The sequence below is a fragment of the Helianthus annuus genome, chromosome 17, assembly GCF_002127325.2.
Source record: "Helianthus annuus cultivar XRQ/B chromosome 17, HanXRQr2.0-SUNRISE, whole genome shotgun sequence".
Classification (NCBI taxonomy): domain Eukaryota; kingdom Viridiplantae; phylum Streptophyta; class Magnoliopsida; order Asterales; family Asteraceae; genus Helianthus; species Helianthus annuus.
The window spans coordinates 97,334,620-97,350,658 of record NC_035449.2 but is presented as its reverse complement, the minus strand read 5'-3'; the positions used below and the strand labels follow the sequence as shown (position 1 = coordinate 97,350,658).

The window sequence follows — 16,039 nt, the reverse complement described above, 5'->3', positions numbered from 1 at the left end:
AAAATATGGTTAGTTTATTTAGAAATCATGACTTTGTAAATCTTGTAAATAAACTTGGTTTCTTAGGGAAATTATTCTTGTAATCATCTATTTACAAGATTTGTATTTTGTTTAAATCATCTTTACATATGAAGATCACATTCATTATTCAAGTTCATGAAGACATATAGTATGATGATCTTGGTCTTTTACAAGATCACCACCTTAACTTACCAAATCATGTGTTTAATCACAATCTAGTAGGCTCCATATGATGTCTAACATCACTAACACTAATAACCAATCAACAAGAAGCAAATCAACACATTCAACATGTATTCTTATATTTTTAAGCTTATGTTAAAGTATCATGATCATGTTCTTTAGTGTTCTTGTGATTAACAATATTTATCATCTTTTATCCATCAAGATATGAAGAAATGAGAGATCATGAGGGCTCACCACTAGCAACAAGGCTAGGGAAGAATACTAGAACTTGAAGATGACAAAATGGTTGGATAAAAGCAATTGAAGAAGGTCCTTCAAGATCCACAAGCTCCACACCTCTTAACTTAGCTTCTAACACCTTGAGATGAACTAGGAATGCTTGAATGGTGAACGAAAATGGCGGTGGTGTGAGTGTGGGGGTCGTCCGAGAGGTAGAAGGGAGGGAGGAGAGAGTTGTGGTGAAGTGTTGTTTGACGAATGATGGCTAATGGACTAGTGGTTAAGCTTTATAACTTTCCAACATGAGTTTAACCTTTGGATCTTATGTCCTCAAGAGTACAAAGCATATCTCATTAAAAAATTCAACAAAATCTTCTAATAGACATGTAGGCCGATTTTACTAGGATATGGGGAGGGGGTTTAAGTGTAAACTTGAACCATATAGTTATCTTGTAATCCAAATCCAATTATTTAGTTAGTCTAATTAGTTACTAGATATTTTAGTGGGTGTTAGGGTGTTCGGGAATCATAACTAGCTCAAAAATAATAAAACAATGCTTCTAGCAATATTTTGGTGTTCCGGGTAATGTCCGGTTGTTCGGTTAACTACCGGTTCGTTAAAGTGCTAAATTGCACCGTTTAGTGTCCTTTATGTATCTTTTTGTGACGCTTTCAATTCCCGAAACTTAGGAAAGTATTCAGGACCATTTTGTCATGTTTTTGCATGGTACAATCTTGTTACAATGCTGAATTTTGCTGAAATATGTAAAATTTAGCATTTAAAGTGTGTTTCGGGTGCTTTTCAGTGCATATTCTAGCTTCCGAAACGTCTATATGTTAACCCTCATATCCATTCTTGGGTTTTAATGTATTTTAGACGTTGGACCTACACCTAGACCCCAATTCTATTGTCTGACTGCTTTCTGCAGAATTGTTGACACAATGTGCCTTACCGGTGAGTTTACTAGTATTTCTGACGCAACGCTATTCATTAATGCATAAAGCAATATTTTGTAGTATAAAACGTGCATGAATTCACTTGTATAGTATGTAATCAGACAATGTTGACATTTAAGCACATAATTGCAGTTATCAAGTATTAATTAAATTGTACGGAAATTACCGGTTTTGTGCCAATTGTCACACAAACCAGCCTGGTCATGTGCCATGTACATGTGCCCACCTACCACGTAATTCGCCGTTGTCTACCACCTAGTCATTGCATCCTCTTTGCCAAGCCACACGCGGTCAAAAATATAAAGGCGACTCTCAAGCGGCGCTGCGAGCAAAGTGCACCATCAAAGCACCACATTGCCCCCACGCCGTGCATGCGTGTGCGAGTGCAAGTGCGAATTAGGGTGTTTCGCACCCTTCGCGAGTACACTAGAGTGTGCTTCCATGAAACAATAAAGAGGGAGTGTTCTCACTTAAATACTTCTTTGAGTTTAATCTCTCCTATGTGGGACAATGTGCCACTTTCCCATTATTTCAGCATTCAATGTTTCAAACACGAAACTGTGAGCATCGATATCTCATTCCTCTTAGCTCCGATTTGGACGTGGTTTAGTTCGTTGTGAAGCTCTTCCAACATAGAACACAAACCCATAAATAAATATATAAGATTCCCTCAGTTTCTTATATTTATTTCTAATCTAAAATTTGGAAAAACGCATTTTCTATATTTGTGAAAATTGCTATTTTCACAAAATTTCCAACAAGAACTACTGAAGTAGCTTTGATTGAATTGACTTATGCCAAGAACCTAGGGTTAACCAAGCAACCTTTCTTCCAATAACCAAATAACCGAAAAAACTGTAAATGAAAGGTAACACTCATGAAATCTAAAAAGCAAAACACTGTTATAGGTTTTGAACTTATACGAGAAAACACATCCTAAATAAACACATGGCTATTTGTTTTGTAAGTTAGAATCATTCAGTTTACATAGACATAAACATAGCTGTTTTTGTGTAATTATTAGTTATTGCAAGAAGGGTTTGTAGTGTTTTGTATTAGGCTAGAGGGTATGGTGATGGTCCTCCAAGGGAGGATGATCCGCCACGTAGGCGTCACATCATAGTCCTCCCAAGGATGGTCCATCCCACATAAGTAGAGGGTATGGAGGATGGTCCTAGATGATCCTACCCCACCACTTTTATGTTTTTTTATTTTTTTAATCTTCTACTTTTTTATAACGAATTAATAAATATATAAAAATTATAAAGTATATGGAAATTCACTTAACAAAAACACATAAATTATGAAATAAAAACACAAACAAAAGTCAAAACCTACTTCTATATCTAAACCCTCCACCGCCTCCCCCTTTCTCTCCACATATCACTTTTCCAGTGATTCACTTTTCCACCGATACCATCGTCATTCAAAACCCTCCACCGCCTCCCCCTTTCTCTCCGCCGATAACCGCTTTCTCCGATCACTTTTCCAGCGATTTAACCTCCGCTTCTGTTTTTGGCTTTCCAATCACTTTTCAGGTCAGTTTTTGGCTTTCCAATCACTTTTCAGGTCAGTTTGTGGTGGTGGTGGTTGTAGCTCACGGCGGTGGTGGGTTGTTGTTAATTTTTTTTTATCAACGGTCGAAATCATCAAAGGGCCCACCATTTTTGGACCGTCGGCAACGCCTTGAGCAAGACGTAGAGGACGGGGACCGGGGGGGGGGGGGGGGATGGTTCGACGGGGCTGGGGACAAACCCCATACCCTATAGCCTTATTTGAGTTAGATTAGTTGTGTAGGGAAGAAACTTAGGTGGAACCAAGCATCATCAATTAAGCAAATACATGTTGGAACGCTATCCTTTTCTTTGCAAAGGCATGCTTCACCTGCCTAATTTACTTTCCCGAATCATACTTCCTACTTCCTAGCAAAACCTGAAATGCTCGAATACGCTTACGATTTTAACAAACCGGTTACACAAACCATTTTATATATATAGTTTTCGAAGGACCATGAATAGTAATTTTAAATTTAAAATAATATATAGCTTTTTTAATATTTAATTATATCAATATATTATTTTTAATATTTACTTTTAACTTCTAACATATTTTCATTTTATCCTATCTACTTTTAGCTTTTAGCGTATTTTCATTTTTTCCTTTTCTAAAACTATATTTCCTTTATCATTTATTTTGTTTTTAATAATTCTTTTTCTTTTTTTAATCCTCTTTACTTTATCAATTAATTTGATATTTTTTTATTAACTTATGTTCGTTAATTTTTTATTTTATAAAAATTATTTACGTAGTTGTACTTAATTTTTACCCTCGATCAGTATAAGTTTTACTAAAAACGAATTTATATTTAAAAAAAAGTATTTATTTGGTATTGTAAATTGATACGATGATAAACTAAACCGATTATAACGGTTTGACTTTATAAACAACATGCTATATTTTCAAATAACGTATGTTTTACGTTATCATTTGCTCTCTTTTGCCGCAATGCGCGACGAAAAAACCTAGTGTATTATCATTATAAACCATACAACAAGGATGCGGTCAGAGAAATCTTGAATTCTAAATGATACAACCTGATCATAGAAATCCTGAATTCTAAACGACACGACAACCCGATCAACTACCCAGTTTTCTAAACGAGACAACAACCCGATAACATAAATCTTGAATTGTGTACGTTACAACACTAGATCGCATTAGTCATGAATTATAAACGACACAATCACAGGATCGGATGACAAATCTTGAATTCTAAATGATACAACAACTCGATCAATAAAATCTTAAATTCTAAATGATACAACAACTCGATCAATAAAATCTTAAATTCTAATCGATACAACAAGCCGATCAAAGAAATCTTGTGTTTTAAATAACCCAGTTACAAAAATCTTGAATTCTAAACGAAATCTTGAATTTAAAACGATGCAACATCCGATTACAGAAATCTTTGGGTTCTAAAGAATACAAAGATTATAAACTTGAAAAGATTAATATCTTCTCTAATTTCTGCTCCTATAAGATTTATAGCACAACACTAGAAACGAAAGAAACCTATACCCAAAGATGAAAACTAACATCATCCCCAAATTATACCATTTTTGTATCTCATCTATATTCTGTGTCTTCAAGAACTCTTCACCATACAATAAGCACCCGTTTTCAAATCTTTGAAGACACCTCAATCGTCCCTTTGACCCGCCAAACTCGTTTAACAAAAAACACTCAAACGGGTATCGAAAAAGACTCAAATAGTGCATGAACCTCCAGTACTTCGGTATGTCGTTGTTCGATATAAAATAGCCTGAAAACAGAAAAAACGACCCCATTACCGCGGCCACCAATGAGATCCCGACCATGAAGTTTGGGACAAGTGCACTAAAACACGACACGAACGAATTCGATGTTAGCAAAACCAACCAAACCACTAAAGAGAAATAAAGAAACCCGTCTAGATCTTTTCGCAACCCGACTAGCCAATAGGTCGGGGTCGCATATAGAAGCGCTACGATCAAAAGAAACAGGATGAACACGAGGGCGTTCGCAAGAGTGTACGACGAAATCCGATATGCACCGATAGATGTCTCCCGCATAATAATACGCCGTTCTTTCAAGAAAATGGGTAACGCTTCCGATGATGAGTACAACAAATACGTTAAATTGAATGCGAAAAATCCAATTTGAGTTTGCATTTGAAACCGATTAATGTTGTTGAATATAGTCCCTAACAGAACCCCAACAACCATCATTTGAACCAACTTGGCAATAAACAGCTGTTTGCACCTGAAAATGTTGTAGCAAAATCGCTGGCTCAGTATCATGACCTCGGTAACCATCGAGTTTGCATACATCAAACGATGATCAAAACCAGACTCTCTATCCCCTGTGACAGAGGAAAGGTCTACCCTCGTCTCATCCGATCCACCATCCCCAGACCCTACCAATAGCTCTTCTATGAGTGGGGTTTTACTTGTTTGTTTCTTAAGACCGAAACCAGCTGACTCCTGTTCAACGTCTGGAAATAATGTTTCAATCACATCGATTGAAAACTCGAGCACGTTCACTTGTTGAGGAACTGAATGACCGGCTAGCTTCAGCCGTTGGTGGAGGTGATCTAGCGAGCCATGATGGACCACAACTCCGTCCGCCAGCAACACAACCTGATCAAGAAGTTCTAGAATCCGAAACCCGGGTTGGTGGATGGTTAAAACAATGGTTTTGCCATGATTTTTAGCCATGTTTTTAAGCATGGACATCACTTGCAAAGCAGCTGCTGAATCTAGTCCGGATGTCGGTTCGTCCATCAGTAACACCGCCGGATCATGCACTAGATCGACCCCAATTGACACCCTGCGTCTTTCGCCACCTGAAATCCCTCGGTGGGTCCCACTTCCATCGCCGACTCTTTCTCCGGCGACATGGGATAACCCTAACTCCACCAGCAACTCACTCACCCTACTTTGGGCCGGCCCATTATGAAGCCGTAACCGTGCACTATAAAATAGGGTTTCTTCTACCGTTAGGAGCGGAAAGAGTAGATCCTCTTGGGTGACATATCCGGACACTCGCCGGAAAACAGTCGGGTTCATGGTCCGGTCATTAACAACCACCTCACCCGAGACTCTGCACGGAGGGATAACCCCTGCGAGTATCTCCAACAAAGTTGTTTTTCCAGCACCACTTGGACCGGCAACTGCGGTGATCTCACCCGGTTTCACTTCACAACTAACATTGGTGATGATCTTTTTCTTTAGGCCTGGATTGTGGCAAATCCAACCAAGGGGACACAACGGTGGGGATACCGCGTACGAAATACCCTTAGCTTTGATTGTGTATTGAGATTTCCGATCTACCGGAGACGCCATTGATGAGTTAAAATGTAAGGATAATGGTGAGGAGATTGTGAGTCGGAGGTTCTTTTTTTGCATGCAAAAGATGTGTATAAACATGTATGTATTTATAGAGTTTGTACTGTAATGATGATGAGCTAAAGGTGATGATTTTGATGTGATTGTAGTAAGTAATTATTTATTTACCATATATGCTAAAGGAACATCAATTGTTGCCACTACAGACTGTTGGAGAAAAACATGGTTTCCGTTGGAACAAGCTGTACAGATTTTCTAGATTTTTTAATCTTGTGTTTAATTTTTTTTTAATGGCAAGGAACGACGTGTTAACTATCGTGACACCGGGCGCTGTGGCCAAGGTCGACCAGTCGATCGCCACCAGGCCCTTGGCTCTCCCAGATGCGCGGAAACCCGACCTCCACATATCCGAATGCATGACAGTAAAATAATCAGTAAAACATCGCCTATCATCCAATACGAAGCGGCACCATCTATATTGTCTCTTCACCTGGATATCGTAAAAAAATAATGAGAAAATGGGAGTCAAACCTGAGTAACAAAAACACTAAATCTGATTGTGTTTCATTTTGTGACATGAGTTTTGTCGAGTGTTTTTGTCACGTTTTTTGATGAAACCAGAAATGCTTTGCAGGTGAGGCATAATGATTTTGACAGCGTGGAAAGGTGGGGTTTGTTTGTAAGAAATACGATATTATGTTTTGATAAATTAAATAATTAAATAAAGAATATGACGTGATGTTCATGCTCAATACAAAAATAATGACAATATTTTTCGTTAATTGTATGAATATATCTAAAGAATATGACGTGATGTTTATGTTCAATACAAAAATAATGACAATTTCTTTTCGTTAATAGTATGAATATATCTGAAATTATATATAGGAGAGGGTTATTTTAAGAACGGTAAATATTGCGAGAACTGTGTAAACGAATAAAAAAATAAATCTAAAGCAAATTTTTTAAATACAAACCTCAGTATAATTAAAATACAACATCAAATAGTTCATTTCTGCTCTCAAAATCACTCTTATTAGATTTTTTACACATGTGTAAATATTTTGTACTTACTCATGTGTAAATGACAAACTTACACATGTGTAAATTTTCTTTATTTACGAATTCATGTAAATTTGATGTGTAAATTTAATTTCTAACATTATATTTGAATAATAATAATAATAATAATAATAATAATAATAATAATAATAATAATAATAATAATAATAATAATAATAATAAGTGTAAAAAAAATTAAATTTGAATTGTTTTTGATCAAGTTCTCATGTTTTTTTCATTTGTTCTTACGGTTCTCACAATATTTAGTGTTTACATTTAAACTTTCCTATATATATATATATATATATATATATATATATATATATATATATATATATATATATATATATATGATAAGGATCCGTTAGGAACCATCCTTTATTGCGAGAACCACGAGAATAAATGTGAACACAACTAAAAATACCTAAAAAAAATAAAAACACATAAAATTTTATGTGTGTGTGTGTGTGTTTTTTTTTTGGTGGGGTGGGGTGGGGTGGGGGTGGGGGTGAAGGGGGTGGAGGTTTGGTGGGGTGGGGGTGGAGGTTTAGGTTTTTGGGGACGGGGGGTTAGGTTTTTTTTTTTTTTTTTTAGGTTTTTGGGGGTGGGGAGGGGGTTAGGTTTTTGTGGGTGAGGGGGGGGGGATTAGGTTTTTTAGGTTTTGGGGGTGGGGTGGGGGGTTAGGTTTTTGGGTGATGGTGGGGTAGGGGTGGGTGTTTAGGTTTTGAGTGGTGGTGAAGTGAGTTTGTTTTTGTTGTGTTCATATTGGTTCTAATGGTTCTCGCAATAAAAGTGGTTCAACAAATACATGATGTTTTTATTGTTTTTTTAGATTACATGCACAGTAAATATTTTGGCGTCTATGGCGTTTAGTAAAATCATTCAGTAATTATAATTTCTTTTCCTCTATGGCGTTTCCCAAAATCATTAGGCGTTTTTGTAGATTTCAACAGTTCATATATGTTATCAAGGAAAATTTCTTAGCGTTCATGGTGTTTTTAAATTCATTAGCATTTTAAAATAGTACAACTAAGATGAAATTAAACAAAAACTAATAGTCTTCTGTGGATGGTATTACATCAGAGATGTAACCATCGCTTTGTTCATCACTCTCCTCGGACTCATCATCATTTTGTTCATTGGCGTTTAACGACATAATCTCGTCCCTTCTTTGTTGCATCCTAAAATTGAATGTATTCACAACGCTGGATCTAGCATCGTTCGTAAGTGCTAAATCACAGAGCTGTTCAATAAGATGCAGTCTATTTGTGATCAGCACTTCGTCCATTGTCAATGAATAATCCTCCCCATGTTGAAAGTTCACCCTTACCGTTCTTGATTGTTCATCCAGAATCCAACTGGTAACTTTTGTTAGATCAGAATCGCCAACATCATCATCATCATCATCATCATCATCATCATCATCATCATCATCATCATCATCATCATCATCATCATCATCATCATCATCATCATCATCATCATCATCATCATCATCATCATCATCATCATCATCATCATCATCATCATCATCATCATCATCATCATCATCATCATCATCTTCTTCTTCTTGAAAAATTCTCTTTAATCTTTTTATTACCGTTCGATTCCTCTCACAATCATAGGCCATTGGGACCCCAAGAGCTAGAATATCCCTCTGAACGGATTCATCCATACTAAGTATGGCCTTGATTGTTTTGACTTTCACCCTTCTCCTGTCAGAGAACTTTAGAGTAAATATCAATTATTATCCCTGTGGTTTGCTGATTTTAACACTTTCAGTCCAATAGTTTAAAAATTGCATTTATCATCCGTTAGTTTGCTGATTTTAACAGTTTCAGTCCACACCAGTGTTAGTGGTGTGGACTGAACCTGTTAAAATCAGCAAACTAATGGACTAAAAGTGTTAAAATCAACAAACTAATGGACTGAAACTGTTAAAATCAACAAAGTAATGGATGATAAATGCAATTTTTAAACTATTGGACTTAGAGTGTTAAAATCAGCAAACCACAGGGACGAAAATTGAGGTTTACTCGAGAACTTTAGGACGAAACGTCCCTCTAACCTCTTAACATGTGCCATTTTTTTGTTAAATTGTATGACATTTTATACAATGCGTGGCGTTTTAGTGAATGTGTGGAGTGTGAAGCTTTTTGTGTTAGCTCTTGTACTTATATAATGAGCTTTTTTTTCTCTCTTTTGGCGCCAGGTAGATATATGTTTTTGGCGGTAAAAAATATTAGTAAATTTTTTGAGGTGTATTTTGTGTATCAATTGTTGTGCCATGTAGGATGCAGACCTATAATGTGACAGGTAATTATGGCGTTTTGAGAAGATAAGTAAATTCAATTTCCAATGTAGAGGCTTTTAATATAATAAATGTTAGTAATAATGTTCCCATCTCTTCATTTTTACTGTTTTCGGTTACTGTTTTGTTCAGTTTCATCTGTTAAGACTGTGACACTTCCCATCTTATCAGGGTTTGGCGTTTTGTTATGTATCGCGTTTAGATACAGATGACAAGTTGTTTTATACATTTTTTTGGCGTTTAGCCAATTATTGTTGTTTTTAATAATACATTGCCAGCATCCGTTTTCACCGTTTTCATACTATTAGGCATTTTGATGTTTGTAGTTTTTGGCGTTTTATAAACATTTTTTTAACAGATATAACGTGTTTTATTAGTATAGAATTAGATAACAAACAACAGAAAATGATCCCCTAAAAAAATAAAGATAGAAAATGAAAAAAAAAATTAATTTAATTTCTCATCCAAATCTTCACTGTCATCAGCCTCTTCTTCTTGAATTTGTTTTGCGTTTTGAACCTTTGAATACCTTAGCTAGATGCCAATTTTCCTAGATAACGCCTGTCTTTAGACGAAGCTGATTAATGGTATCCTGTATTTTGGTGTGATATATTCTTGTTTGGTGACATGTCATTGAAGATCAACTCCTGCTTGGATGCTATTATGATCATGGAGTCCAAAATAGCATTTACACTGGTATCTTCACTGTCATCTTCCTGTAATCTACAACGCGTTCTATCACTAATTTTGGCGTTTTGTATAATGGCATTTTATTTGTTTTGAATGGCGTGTTCTCATTTTAGTTGGCGTTTTGAATTTGAGCGATAAAAGACCTTTTTACCCTTAATGAAGCGAGTCCACTTAATAAAATTGGTGTTATTTCCGAAAACGCCACTGCGCCAATCTAGTCCATAGATTGTTTGATCGGACGATCCATAAGCGTTCTCACTGTTCTCACACTTTTCACACGTTCGCCTTTCCCAGATGGTACTTGATCTCACAATCGTAGTCGTTCAACAGCTCAACCCAACATCGTTGACGCATATTTAATTCCTTCTGATTAAATATGTGTTGAATACTTTTGTGATCGGTAAAGATAGTGCACTGAGTACCATAGCGATAATGCCGCCAAATTTTCAAAGCGAATACCACCGCGCCTAACTCCAGATCGTGAGTCGTATAGTTTTTCTCATGAACCTTCAATTGACGCGATGCGTATGCGATGACCTTTTACCGTTGCATAAGCACGAAACTCAAACCTTGACGCGAAGCGTCACAGTACACCACAAAATCACCGGCACCTTCAGGCAGTGATAAGATCGGTGCATCACATAGTTTATCCTTGAAAAGCTGAAACGCTTCTTCTTGCTTTTCTCCCCAATCAAACTTCTTGTCTTTCTGCGTGAGGGAAGTTAGCGGTTGAGCAATCTTAGAAAAATTCTCAATAAATCTCCGATAGTAGCCCGCTAATCCCAGACATTGTCGTACTTCAGTTGGAGTTTTGGACGCTTCCCATTTCTTGATTGTTTCTATCTTCGATGGATCCACATGTATGCCATTTTTATTCACGACATGTCCAAGGAATTGTACTTCGCGAATCCAAAATTCGCACTTAGAGAACTTCGCGTAAAGCTTCTCTTTCTTTAATAGTTCCAGAATGGTTCTCAAATGTTGCTCATGCTCCTCATTCGTTCGTGAGTATGTCAATATATCATCGACAAACAGTATCACAAATTTATCGAGAAATGGCTTGCACACGTGATTCATTAAATCGATAAATACCGTCTGTGCGTTTATTTTCCAAGATCAAATTTCTTCGTTTCCCATGATTATGAAACCTCGTTTTGTGAGGTGGTCAAACCTTTCTAAAAGTAGAAAAAAATAAAACATTAACAACTAACAAAGATTGAATAACAAAAGAAGAAAGTGTTCCCCTTTGTTACCAAGCATGTCATCTGAAACAATTAACAGGACATTGTTGTTCAACAGGATTTGCTTCCGGTGATCTCTGTTAAACTTCTTCGGGATTTTCTGTACATTTTTGCGTTGCAGTTTGGAAAGATGACCGAATAGAGTGTCACACCCCGACCGCGTAAAACAACAAACCGCGGCGGAAACGTCGGGAGTGGAGCGATAGAATTATTGTTCCACAACCATGGTAAATTAAAGTTCGATTTTATTTATTATACATGATTACATTGTCTTAAAACAAAGAAAACATAACATAACATAAATCAAACTAGTCTTACATCTTTTATTGTCACTAAGGCCCGAGTCCGCCTAAGTGTATCACAATCCACATCATGCATCAGCTCCTGAAAACACATGTGAAAATAGGTACGTCAGCATAAAATTGCCTGTGAGATACATAGGTTTTGTTTATGCAGGATTCATGACTTGTAAGTTAAAAGAAAATGTTTAACAAAAAGTTAGTCATGAATCTAGTAAAATGTTTTCCTTTGCAATTCATATGAAAATCGATATGAAATTCAAATGATATTAAAGAAAAGTGTAAGGTTAAATGAATAACCATGTAAAATGAGTTTGTATACTGATGTGTGTAAAATGCAACATATAAATTACATCAAATAAGGCATAAAACTAACCCTTTTTGAGTACTAATGTTGGAAAAAGAGTGTTTTTGTCTTCCTTTTGTCTAAAGTTTAAGTTAGGAATCCTAAGATTAATAAGGTTATATTTTTACAAATTTTACAACCGAGAGCGTCGTGATAACAAGAACCAACATAAGAAAATTATGAAACGGCCTAACAAGCTTAGTTAAAATTTGATTATATATGCTCGATCACATAAAAAACCCAGTCCCACAAAAGTGAGTTTTGAGCCTTTATTGAGCATACAAATTCACATCTTTAGACTTAATGCTCATTTTTCGTTTCTTGTGTGAAATAGCCGCTTGGTTCTCACAACTCTAGAACTTGCCACGACGATTCATTCCCGGTCCTTACCAACTTAAACCCAAGTAAGTAAATGATGGAGGCATTAGGACTAACCATTTTTCTTTCTACACCATTATTTTTCATTTTTTTTACCACCTACCCAAAATCCCCCTAGTTAACCCCTTTGAGCCTAAACCTTTCATTTCTTTACCCTAAAACCCTTTTTACCCACCAAAAACCCTTTTTATTTTCACCCTTTATTTTAGTAACAAGCTCGGTTTTTCGTAAGCTCATTTTTTTTTGTGATAAAAAAAAATTTTGAATGATGAAGTTAAAAACAAACAAAGCTATGAAAACAAAAGCTTGTTTGGAGAAATACTTCAAAATAAAAAGTCACTAAAAAGTGTTTTACGAAAACCGACACTTTTTACGCTTTTCGCCCTTTTTGTAACCACTAACCCAACCACCCACCTTTAGCCCAAGCCTAACCCTTCACCCAAAAAGTCCTCTTGATATTTACAAAGGTATATAGTTAAAAAAGGAGGAGGATTGATTGCTTGGCAAGCTTATGGTAGGAATAAGTTCCATGCCGCTCTCGAGTGATTCACTAAAAAATTACACTTTCGGCCGAGTGTTGAGTGATTTCTCCCGTGAGGTATGTGAACTTGTATATAAATGAAATTTTAAAAAGGCATGCAAAGCCAAAATAAGTAATTTCTCTTATGAAACGTTCTAAATAAATCATAACGAATAGGATTGTAAATAAATAAAAATAAAACCCAAAAAGATCTTGGATTCCCGACACTCTATGACAAGCCAAAAACCTTCTCTTCTACCCATTCCATTTGGGAGTGTAAGCCTCATATTTAAAGAGTTTTGCTTGAGGACAAGCAAAAGTTCAAGTGTGGGGGTATTTGATGTGTGTAAAATGCAACATATAAATTACATCAAATAAGTTATAAAACTAACCCTTTTTGAGTACTAATGTTGGAAAAAGAGTGTTTTTGTCTTCCTTTTGTATTTTCAGGATGAAATGAGCTCAAATTCACAAAAGAAGCAAAAAGACAGCTAATTCTAACATAAATACAAGAAAAGGAACAAAAGTGGATTGCCCAAACCCTCAACGGCATCCTCCCAAGCAGAGAAGAGAAAACAGAAGACTGAACACGCCCCGTGCTCAGCCAGCACGGGGCCGTGCCCAAGAAGCAGCAGAAAAGACAAACCTATAGAAGCTTCTATTGCCCACCACGGGGCCGTGTCCAGTGAGCACGGGGGCGTGGCGAAAGTACAGCAGGCGCATTAATTGTAATTGCGAATTACAATTAATGAAGAGAGAGAGTGTCAGACGGGCACGGGGGCGTGTCCAACGGACACGGGGCCGTGCCCAGCCTTCTGTTCAGCCTATAAATAGGAGTGCTTGGTTTCATTTCAACTCATCCCTTGGCACACCACCTCTCTCACACTTCATCCACCACCCACCACCACCATAACACCATCATCCACCACCATCATCCATTGTCCATCGTAGAGTGTGTGAGTCGTCTTGGGATCCAAAATTGATCGTAAGAGGTCTTGACAATCAAGGCCATGTTTGCATAAGTCTCTTACATCACTTGGTGAAGACAAGTGTTTAGTATAATACTTTTTATTTTTAATCTTTTGCACTTTTTATTTGGTTTTGTATTAATGACTTTAATAACTAGTTGCTTATGTTGAAGGTGATCTTTCCTTATCGTTTGTCCGTGGTGTCTTGGCATTATTTTACTGTCTATATAAAATAAAAGATTTTCACCATTCATATCTCCACGGTCTATATGGAGGTATGTTGGCTACCTGGTCGGGGGTTAAGGGAACGGTTTGGTAAGGGTCTTGCCATTGTTCAGCGTTTAGAGGTCCTGCAAGGGACCTGGGTCAATTTTAGTAGGATCTCCTTCAATACCCATAGGTATTGGATGGCGGGGATCCAAACTCTTTGACCCCCTCATAAGTTAACTACTATTAATACTATAACCCGGCTATTTAGGACTGTATCCCTGCTGACTCAGACTACTTAGCCGAGGGTAACGTCACCGCCAAAAGCGGGGCCTACCACAATTTGCATTAATAACTTAATTCATTATCTTCCAATAATCCAACCCTTTAGGATTGTATCCTTGCAGACTCAAACTACTGGGTTGAGGGTAACGTCGCCTTCAAAAGAGGGGCCTACTACAATAACTAAGATAATCTCTTAAATAAGTGCAAAAGTGCGAAAATAATCAAAGGTTATACTAATACACGAGTCAGATCCAAGTGATTCATCTTGTTTATCTGTTTTTATTTTATTTTTATTTTTCAGCATTTGGTTAGTTTTTATTTTCTTAGTTTAAAAATTTTTTCTAACTTTTTGATTTGATTAGACGTTGAGGATAAACCGGTACTAAAAGCTCTTGTGTCCTTGGACGACCTCGGTATCTTACCAACACTATACTACGTCCACGATGGGTGCACTTGCCCATATGTGTGTTTAGTGTTAGTGAATATCGTGTTTTATAAATTTAAAACTTGGCTAAAAGTGTAAAAAGGGCTTAAATATACATCTAAATTATATAACACCTCACACACATCAAGTTTTTGGCGCCGCTGCCGGGAACACAAGGATTTTAAGAAAGTTAGGAATCAACGGCCTAATCATATTTTTATTTTTCTTTTTAATTTTTTAGAATTTTCTTAGTTTTTCAGCTTCTGCAGAGCTCAGCACGGGCCGTGCCTGGTCGGACACGGGCCGTGCCCAGCATCGTTATTGGCAGTTTTTAGTTTTCCAAGTTACAGAAGGCTGACCACGGGGCCGTGTCGGTGCAACACGGGGTCGTGTCCAACTTTCCAGTAAGTGGGATCTGGAAAACAATCACTGTAACTCCGACCACGGGCCGTGTTCGCTGAGCACGGGGCCATGGTGAACCTTCTGACCAGCATTCTTTTCTGTTTTTATTGCAGGACTTGGAACCAGACGCCAATCCTAGTGTATGAGCTCTAGTTCTAATAAGGACATAAAAGAACCTCTAGAAAAACCCGAACGCTTTCTCAGAAAAAGATTAAAAGCTAAAAACCAAGAGAAAGTTTCGGGTGATCCACCTCCAATGGCGGACCAACGTACCCTCATGGATTATCTACGACCCACCGTAGGTAACCTAGGCGCCGCTATCAATGCACCGAATGTTGAAGCTGATAACTTCGAACTTCGGCCGCATTTGATACAAATGCTTCAAAACTCCGCAACCTTCCATGGGCTTGCGGACGAGGATCCCCATCTACATATTACTAATTTCTTAGAAATATGTGATACCTTTCGGATCAATGGAGCATCAAATGACGCCATCCGCCTTCGAATGTTTCCTTTCTCGCTAAAAGACCGAGCAAAAGCTTGGCTCAACGCCCTCCTAGCTGGATCGGTAAACACCTGGGATGAACTAGCCCAAAAATTTCTATATAAGTATTTCCCTCCCGCAAAAACGGCT

General features: G+C 37.2%; 1 protein-coding gene across 1 annotated transcript; it reads right to left on the bottom strand.

Moving 5' to 3' along the window:
- Positions 1-4,365: 4,365 nt before the first annotated feature.
- On the bottom strand, positions 4,366-6,386 carry LOC110922112 (ABC transporter G family member 10). Its single transcript, XM_022166442.2, has one exon. The coding sequence runs from the start codon at positions 6,351-6,353 to the stop codon at positions 4,407-4,409; it is 1,947 nt and encodes a 648-aa protein (XP_022022134.1). The 5' UTR covers positions 6,354-6,386; the 3' UTR covers positions 4,366-4,406.
- Between the last annotated feature and the right edge of the window lie 9,653 nt (positions 6,387-16,039).